This window comes from Ursus arctos, unplaced genomic scaffold (assembly GCF_023065955.2).
Source record: "Ursus arctos isolate Adak ecotype North America unplaced genomic scaffold, UrsArc2.0 scaffold_5, whole genome shotgun sequence".
In the NCBI taxonomy this organism is placed as follows: Eukaryota; Metazoa; Chordata; class Mammalia; order Carnivora; family Ursidae; genus Ursus; species Ursus arctos.
In genome coordinates, this window is record NW_026623067.1 from 12,757,904 (window position 1) to 12,767,255 (window position 9,352).

The following is a 9,352-nucleotide window of genomic DNA, read 5'->3' on the forward strand; positions in this document are numbered from 1 at the left end:
CACTGTTTATGGTTAAACAAGATATAACTGACAACATATGATGAACTCATGTATTGACTCCAAGGTGTAAAGTATGAAATAGTGCAGATGTCTTTTGGTCTAAGCGAAGATCTGTCTCGCATAATCCAGCAAGTGTAGTACCTGTAACTGAACCCATATGTCTGTCATATCAGAAAAGAGCTCTTAAACATAGGGCAGTGCAAAAATATCGAAATGCATTTTTGAGAATCATTATAAGATGATTCCCATCCAGGTGTAACTATCTCAAACATGTTTTGATCCACAAGTCTAGCCATTTATCTCCTATGTTCACAAAGCTGGAAGGTTTGAGAGATGTCCAAAGGGAAAATTCTTAGCACTCATTCACAATTTGACCTTCCCTAAATTAAGGGTGGGATATTCTAATTGAGGCACCTTGTGACAGAAAACTGTGTGAGGGCATCATGTGTTGATGGAAATTGTGTGTTGAGAGGATTTTCTCATCTTTGCAAAGGCACACATCAGAAAGAATTGTTTCTTATGATTTTTGATCAGTACCAAAGGACAGATTGCTGGATAACCATGGGAGAGAATTATAGTGATGTTCTCCAGCCCTTTTATATTATGTTTATAACTTACATAAATGGTGAGGAAGCTATCACTCCAGTAAAAGAAAACAAAGCAGCTCACCAGTGCCAGGATTGTGTGGGTGGCCTTGGTTTCAGGAGAGGGTCTTGGGCTGAGGTTGATCCTGTGGAGATAGTGGACTGTCTTGTGATGTGTGAAAAGGAAATTTACCATGTAAACACTGGTCGAGATCATGAGGAACACACACAGGAAATCTCGAAAGACCAGGGATCCTCGAAAGACAGCTGACTGAATATAGTCAGGATCCTTCCCAACACAGTAAGTCAGAGAATAGAATTTGTCAAGTTCTGTGCTGTTGTATGGCGCCACAATTTTTATGATGACACGGATGTAAATCAGCATGTTAGTGATCCAGAAAGAACAGAAGGCAGGAAAAATGTATGTGGAGATTTTGGGTTTGAGCCATGCCCACCTAGAGTTGCTGGGAGTGATAATGATGGCCTGAACAATACTCAGGAAAGATGTGTTGCAGAGGGAAAGACCTCGGGTGACTCTGTACAGGTACATCACTACCTTGCAACCAATGTCATCTAGAAAATTTCTTACTCCAAAGGCATTCATTACTTCTGGAATCCCACTGAAAAGAATTGTCATGACATTCGCGAAAAGCAAATGGATAAATATCAAATCTATAGGTTTCTTTGTATGTAGCTGGACTAAGAAGCTGTTGATGAGTAACACCAGTAGCAATGTGTTTCCAATAAAACCAATCCCAATTTGAGTGAGAATGAACACTCCCAAAATACTATCACGTGAAACTATCACATTCATTGCCCTCTTTACTTTGATACACTCTTGCACAGATTCAAAAGGAACCCCAAATGGGTTGTAAACCTGATGGAAATTATGGGATCATATGGAGACTCCATGAGGTCTGATCATCCTCAGCAGGAGGTTGTGCAGATGCTCTGTAACAACATTCAGGAAAGTAAGAATTAGTTCTAGAGGTAAATATCAAGGATTATTGATGTGACTGCAAAGGAATATATGGGATGAGATAAAGCATGCTTTTTATGAAAGCATAACTGTAATTCTACAAAATAAATTTAATATTCAGAAGAAGTTGTTTTTGTTTATTAAAAACAACATTTTGGATTTATACAGATTCCAATTTGTTCTATGTGTATGTTCTGATCTTCACCTGAAACATTTGAACGAATTTCCATCTTCTGTCATGAATAATAGAAAACTATTATGTATTTTAATGCATATTATTACCTTTCTACTGTACATGACATACATAATTGTTATAGTCATTCACCATGAGAAGACTCCATCCCCATAGTCGCTCATGACCATCTGGCTCTTTAAAAGTCTTTCCTGACCCTGCTACACACCTTCCCAACCCCAAGACCCTTCCAATGTACATTATATCGCATCATCTCCTGGGTCAGCACACTGCATCCTCTAGTTCTGTTTTGGAAATACACTTCATCTTTTTATTCTACACTAAAGGCACTGATTCTCTTGAAACTCTCTCAGGTAGTGGGATCTCTCTCCCCCCTGTTCCTTATATCACCACTCCTGAAAGTGGGAATGTCTTCCTTGATCCCCAGCACTTTCAATAATTCTTCATCACCCCAACTTTAAAGCAACTTGTCATCAGTCTACATCCACCACTGTCCATTTGGAGGTAATCTACTCACCCCAAATCACTCCCCTTCTAGCACTTGACTCACTGTAACACTCCCCAGTTTACCTCCTGTCATATTTTTGGTGATTGTATGATCCACACAAAGGACCTGTCCAGTATCCTCAGCCTCTCTCACATTTGTGATTTCCTCTCTTCCGACACTCCTGCCTCTGCCTTCCCCACCTCAGCCACACTCTCCTACCCACATACTAGAGTTTGTCAATATTGTAAATTCATTAAGTGTCACTTCCAAGCATCTAATCCTCCTGTTACCAGATATTTCCAGCATAGTTTATGTAATCTCTGTCTCCAAAATAACTTTGACATCACCTGGGTCTGCAAAACATTGATCTCTTTACTCTCCACAATATCTCCCAATCTCTCCTCTTCATCCTAACTTCCTTGATCCAGGATTATAATCATTTCCTGCAAAATCATGTGATGCCATCACTTTTTTTCTGCTTCTATAGCCCTCACACACATAGTCTGCCTAGTTCACATCATTCTACTCAGATAAACAAGGCTAGAGAAAAATAAATAATCATACCAAGTGAACTTATATTAAATTCTTCACCTCTTATCTCGGTCGAGTTTTCATTTCACCCAGCAGTCACACTAAATTTTCTAGACTTTTACTTGAGTATTCATGTTCTCACTCCATTTGATGACTGTTTCATATCTTGACCATTCTCAAACTACCAACAAATCCTCAACTCTCATATTCAAATGATGACTCATTGCATATTTTCTACCGAGATAAAATTGAGATGAAACATTCTGTTGGTTTCAGATATACAGCATAGTAATTTGATATTTGTATATATTGCAAAATGATCAACATAATAAGTCAGTTTAACATCCATCACCATGCGTAGTTACAATGTTGTTTCTTGTAATGACAACTTTTAAATTCTACACTCCAAGCAACTTTCAAATATACAATACAGCACCATTCATTCGGGTCTCCATGTTGCTGATAACATCCCCATGACTTATTTTTAGAACTGGAAGTTTACACCTTTTGACTCCCTTCATCCATTTCACCCACCCTCCAATCTCCACTTCTGTCAACTACCAGTCTGATTTCTGTATCTATGACATCAGTGGAAGTTTTGGGAATGTTTTATTTAATTCCACGAGTAAGTGAGGTCATACAATATTTGTTTTTCTCTGTCTGACTTATTCCACTTCACATAATACCAACAAATTCCATCCACGTTCTTGCAATTGGCAAGATTCCCCTGTTTATTATGGTTGAAAAAACACATTGTGTTTGTATATATATACATATTCCATTATATATGAATAATATACCATTATATATGTATACCTTGTATCTGCATATTATATATAATATTCCATTGTATATATTTGTGTATATATATTCTGTTGTGTGTGTGTGTATATATACATACACCATATTTTCTTCATTCATTCATCCATCAATGAACTTCATATTTCATTTAGAAAAATAAAGCAATGAAAAGATATTCCCCTAAATTCCATCTGTACAACAATCCTACTTTCTGTATCCTTGCTCTGAACCTCAGCTTTGTCCTCTGGCTCTGAGAATGGGTTGTCTATGCCTTTGTCACAGTCCATCACACTTTTGTGCAATAAATCTGGAAGTATCTTTCCTGCTCAAGACACTCTCTTCCATTATTCTTTTCTCTCTCAAGCATTATCAAAGTTCCCCCATCAACATGCAAAAGTACTGTGTGTCTTGCACATTTCTGAATAATTTCTCTTCTTTTCTTTTGAGCAATTCTCCTCTGAGGAATTGTCTCTACTCCCTGTCTCCAATTTCTTACATCTCATTTGCTCTTGATCCTAGGAAGTGGTAGACTTCAAAACTGCGTATAAATTCTCCCCTGACATTGAGGTTGCACCGATGAGGTAGCTTTTCTCTGTCCCTTTAATGTGGGTTGTCCCTTGGCTTGTTTTGGCCAGTCAGTGTAGAGTAAACATGACACAAGCAAAATCTTGATAAGTGCCCTTAGGTGGAGCTTGCTGTTCTGCCTCACTGCAAACCCACCACACCACCATGTGACACATCTTAGCCTTTTATGGGATGAGCATCCACAGAGAAGAAATCTTCAGCCAAATTCCAAAACTATATGTGAAGCCATTTCATTCCAAACAACATCAAAACGCATATGGGACACCAGTCATCCCCTAATTAACTACCGACATGACCACATTTGCATGAGAAAGCCTAGCCTAGAAGTAAAACACTCACAATCAAAAAATCACATATAATATGATTGTATTTATACAAAATATCCAAAATGCATAAATCCTTAGACAGAAAGCAGACATGTGGTTGCTAGAGATTGGAAGGATGATGGATAGAGGAGTGACTGGGTGTGTGTGGGTGGGTGTCTGTGTTTTCTTTGAGGTGATGAAATGTTTTGAAACTTAACTAAGTGGTGGTTGTACAACATTGCAAATATTATACATGCCACTGAAAGGCACATTTTAAGATGGTTAATTTTATGTTATATTCATTTCACCTCAATAAAATATATAAATATCCATCTACATAATTGTAAACTGTATGCACCAAGATATAAACAAGAATAATGGATTGTGAAGAGTTCAGATTTACCAAGAAATGCTAAGATGTCTTACCTTTAGGGAATCTATTCACAAAATTGTCCATACTAACACCCTAAAGAACAAAGGAGCATGACTATCACAGTATTTGGGAAAAGTACATTCATATACATTTAATATCCATTTATGATAAAAATAAAATTCTATACTATATTATAAATATGAAGGGAATTATTAACTTTGTGCAAGGTAGTTACCTAATATAAACAGAACAAACTAATACATTATGAATCCCCACTAATTATTTGTCAGAAATGTTAGAAGTGTACCATATTGCATGGTGCACTGGGTGTTATACACAACTAATGAATCATCGAGCCTTACATCAAAAGCCGGGGATGTACTGTATGGTGACTAACATAATATAATAAAAAATCATTATTAAAAAAAAAAAAAGAAGTGTACCAACTATCTGGTCCACATTTTTTTTTTTTTTTTGCGTTTTATCTCTTCACACATGTGGTAAAGAATTTAAAAAGGATAAGCACTACAAAAGACCAAAAAAGTGATATTACTATCATTTACTGATGAAAATGGTCTAAACTGAAAATTACATTAAAACTCTAAAGAAAAATATTATAATAGGTACTGCAACTCATGATTTTACAAGTTATTTCCTTGACTAGAGAATGAAATTTTAGAAAATAATGGATTTACAAGAGGTAATACTATGATATAAACTCAAATTTCTGCAAAAATTTCATGGATCTTTTATATAACTCAATTGACAGAAGTTAAGAAAGACAGAAATAAGTAGCACTACACTGACATTTGTAAGTCAGAATATGCACTATCATAAAAGGGCAATTCTTATGAATATTTAAAATTTCTTAAATGAAATGTAAAATTTATGAAATGAAATGAAAATGCAATTTTCAATAGAATCTAAACCCTTTTGTTGCATTGAACTTGACAAATCATTTCTATATTTTGTTTGCCAGATCAGAGGATGATGAAGAGCCAAGAAACATGAACAAAAAACCAAGGCAATATGTGGAGAGAATGGTTAAAAGAAATGCGGACATAAGTGGAAGAGGTGAAAGGAAATATAGAAGAAAGAGAATTAAAGTCAGGAGACGACAGTTAACTGAATTAAAAAAGTAAAGAGAACAATAAATATGAAGGAACAAGTGAAACTAAAAAGAACACGATGGTGGAGGTAGTGTCATCCCAGCAGGAAAATCAGCTAAACAGAATGAGGGGAAAGAGAGAGAAAAAGCAAACAACAAAACACAAGTGGAGGGAGGCAAACAGCTAAAGAAAACCGTGCAAATAAAAAAGGCACAGAAGCAAAGAGAGCATTATGGGAAAGGTAAAGTTTAACAAGAAACAAAACAACTATTAAAGAAACAGAACAACTATTAGGATATATTTCTGTCAGAATAAATTAGAAAACATGAGATGGGGAACGTTAGGAAATCAAGAAAAAAGAATAATTTTCCAGAAGCATCAGTGATCTGAGTAAGAGACTGCTATGAAAATATTTACATAAGATTGTGGAGAACCACATAAACTCTCAAAGTTACGATAAAGATTATTTTAAACTAAAGACATTTGAGATTCAACGGTTGCAGAAAAAAGACTTCTAGGAGCTTCCTTTACCTCACTGAAAGCAGGAAATTCTGGGAATCAAACTGTTAAAAAAAATCCCTTCTCTGGGTGGTTTTTATCACCACGAAAAGGATGAAAAATACCACTGACACCTGCATAGACAATGATCATCACAAACTTTTTGTTTCTCCCTTTTCTTCCCCTGGAAACCTACTTGTTCATCTCATAATCCTCTTCACCTTCACTTCATTTCGTTTTTGAGATTAGGTATAAAAGACCATAATTTTAATAATTTACAAGGTTCTCTTTTGTGAGCTCCCATTGGCCATGAACAAATTTGGGATTTTTTCCTCCTGTTCATCTGTCTTTTGCAGGTTTAATTTGCAGGCCCCAGACCCAACATAAAAGAGGAGAGGAAAAGGATTTCCTCCCCAACATAATCAACAGGAATCATAAAGCTCAAAGAAGATATAAATTGGTATAATTTAAATATCAGAAATCACTTACAAGTGTGAGGGACAGGGTGTCAAAGCAATCAAAAATAAAGAACCAATAACAAAATTAACAAACAAACAAAAAAAGAAATTTATTACCATATACGGCAACAAATGGAAAAATGATTTAAAAATTAAAACTCCAGAAATAAGTCAATTATCATATGGTTTCACTCATTTGTGGAACATAAGGAATAGCAGGGAGATCCGTAGGAGAAGGAAGGGAAGAAGGAAGGGGGGATAAACAGAAGGGGGAATGAACCAGGAGCAACTATGGACTCTGGGAAACACACTGAGGGTTTCAGAAGGGAGAGAGTTGGGGGGATGGGCTAGTCTGGTGATAGGTATGAAGGAGGGCACTTATTGCACAGATCACTGGGTGTTATATGCAAACAATGAATCATGGAACACTGCATCAAAAACTAATGATGAGTATACTGTATGGTGACTAACATAACATAATAAAAATGTAAAAAAAAAAAAAAAACTCCAAATCAACAAAAAGAGCTGTGAGACTAGAAAAAAAAGAAAACAAAAAAGAGAAGTGGGCATGAAAGAAAGAGGAAAAAAGACATTAAGAAACAAAGGTTGGGAGGGAGTAGACAGAATTTGTAAGAAAAGAAAAACAAAGAAAAGAAACTATAAACAAAATATAAATTTATATAAACTTGGATAAGTAAAAATCATGGGAGCAAACACCTAGAAATGCACCTTAAAGAAAACAGCTTTTATTTTTGACATTAGTTTATAAATCTGAATGTGGGAAAGATATATTTTATAGAGAGTATTCTATATAGATATCTAAAGTTTGGAATAAATTGAAATTTTTATAGCACCTTTTCTTATGTTTTTTAAAGTTTCTGAATTGTGTGCCACTTTATTGGTCCATAAAAATATTTTAAATGATTTTTAAATTAGACTCACAAAGAGAGACTTAGAAGACTTATACAGGAAAAGAAAACTATACAGGAACAAATGTGAGTGAAAATAAACTCACTAAAAGTAAGTTTATTATAAAATTAGAAAATGTGCAAGAGTAAGGCAGCACATATATGAATCACAGGAACAGGTGCTTAGTCTTATGTGAAAGGACATTATAAAAGAATGAAATATAGTACAGAAACTATGTTAAAGGAGGTAAAGAAATGACAGAAAGGTATAAAATATATGTATTTAATAAAATAGAAGCACAGGGGCGCCTGGGTGGCACAGCGGTTGAGCGTCTGCCTTCAGCTCAGGGCGTGATCCCGGTGTTACGGGATTGAGCCCCACATCAGGCTCCGCTGCTATGAGCCTGCTTCTTCCTCTCCCACTCCCCCTGCTTGTGTTCCCTCTCTCACTGGCTGTCTCTAACTCTGTCGAATAAATAAATAAAATATTTAAAAAGATAAATAAATTAATTAATTAATACAGACAAGGGAGTAACAAAACTGGATGATAAAAGGAAAAGCAGGGGAAAATTCAAGAGGAAATTAAAAACAGAGTTTTAAAGACAATAAATAAAGTCAGAGAAATGAGAATGGATGAGAACAGTCCCAGAAGGTGGAAGATTAGTAAAGGCATAAACAAACATAAAAAGTAAGGTACACTAAAAATAAAACAAATTTCAATATAAGAGTTGAGTTTGAAGATTGCAAAGTGAAAGAAAAATTTTAATTTTAATCAGAGCAATGAGATTTATAGATGAGTAATGAAAGAAGAAGACAGAAGACTAAAAAGTGTAACAGGAAAGAGAGATGAGAGAAATGGAATAGAAATGAAATAAGGGAAAAATGGTAAGTGTGGGAGTAGGACCACAGAGAGAAGAGACTTACTGTGAGACACAAAGGACTTAGCATAAGAAGAATCTGAAACAAAAAAAGAATTGAAGAAGCAAATTCTTGGAAAAGAAGGCCAGGTCTCTCCCTTCATGCAAGAGCTGCAGACAGGGAGAGGACTTACTTCATCTGAGCTCCTCAGCCGTGCAGGGGACACCTCTGATGGCTGCAGCTGGGTGCAGGTGCCTGGATCCAGGGCTGTAGGAGAGGCAGGTTGCTGCATCCCCAAGGACTGGAAACCAGTTTGTGCACGGTGAACTTCTTGATTTGTCCAGAGGAATCACAAATTACAACAAATTCTCTTGATTAACTTAGAAATGTATTTAATTAAAGGCAGCACCTGTGGTCACAAACATCACTTCCTGAATTGATAAGTGATTCCAGAGAGTTCTATAGGACCAGAGGAGGAAGTACACTTAGAGCGCTCATTGTTTTCAGCTGCTAGAAAACAAAGGGCTTTTATTGCTCCAGTCAAAGTACAGCCATCCAGAGAGTAATTTTTCTCTTCTGAGACTTCTACCGATCCTTCTATGTATAGTCAAGTTGGAGTGTCTAAGTCTACACTGATTTAGTTAAAATATACATATTGCTAGTTCAAGGTTAATAACCAAAGC

General features: G+C 35.9%; 1 protein-coding gene across 1 annotated transcript; it reads right to left on the reverse strand.

The window, feature by feature from the left end:
- Positions 1-441: 441 nt before the first annotated feature.
- On the reverse strand, positions 442-8,961 carry LOC113261940 (vomeronasal type-1 receptor 3-like). Its single transcript, XM_048220748.1, has 2 exons — positions 8,863-8,961; positions 442-1,461 (listed from the first exon to the last, which is right to left on the reverse strand). The coding sequence occupies exons 1-2, from the start codon at positions 8,959-8,961 to the stop codon at positions 442-444; spliced, it is 1,119 nt and encodes a 372-aa protein (XP_048076705.1).
- Between the last annotated feature and the right edge of the window lie 391 nt (positions 8,962-9,352).

Bases quoted from the DNA above. Each gene is read 5' to 3' on its own strand.
- LOC113261940 (XM_048220748.1), bottom strand. From the start codon at position 8,961: ATGCAGCAACCTGCCTCTCCTACAGCCCTGGATCCAGGCACCTGCACC. The intron at 1,462-8,862 runs GTAAGTCCTCTC...AATTTCCATCAG, and splicing joins GGCTGAGGAGCTCAGATGAA to GTTTACAACCCATTTGGGGT.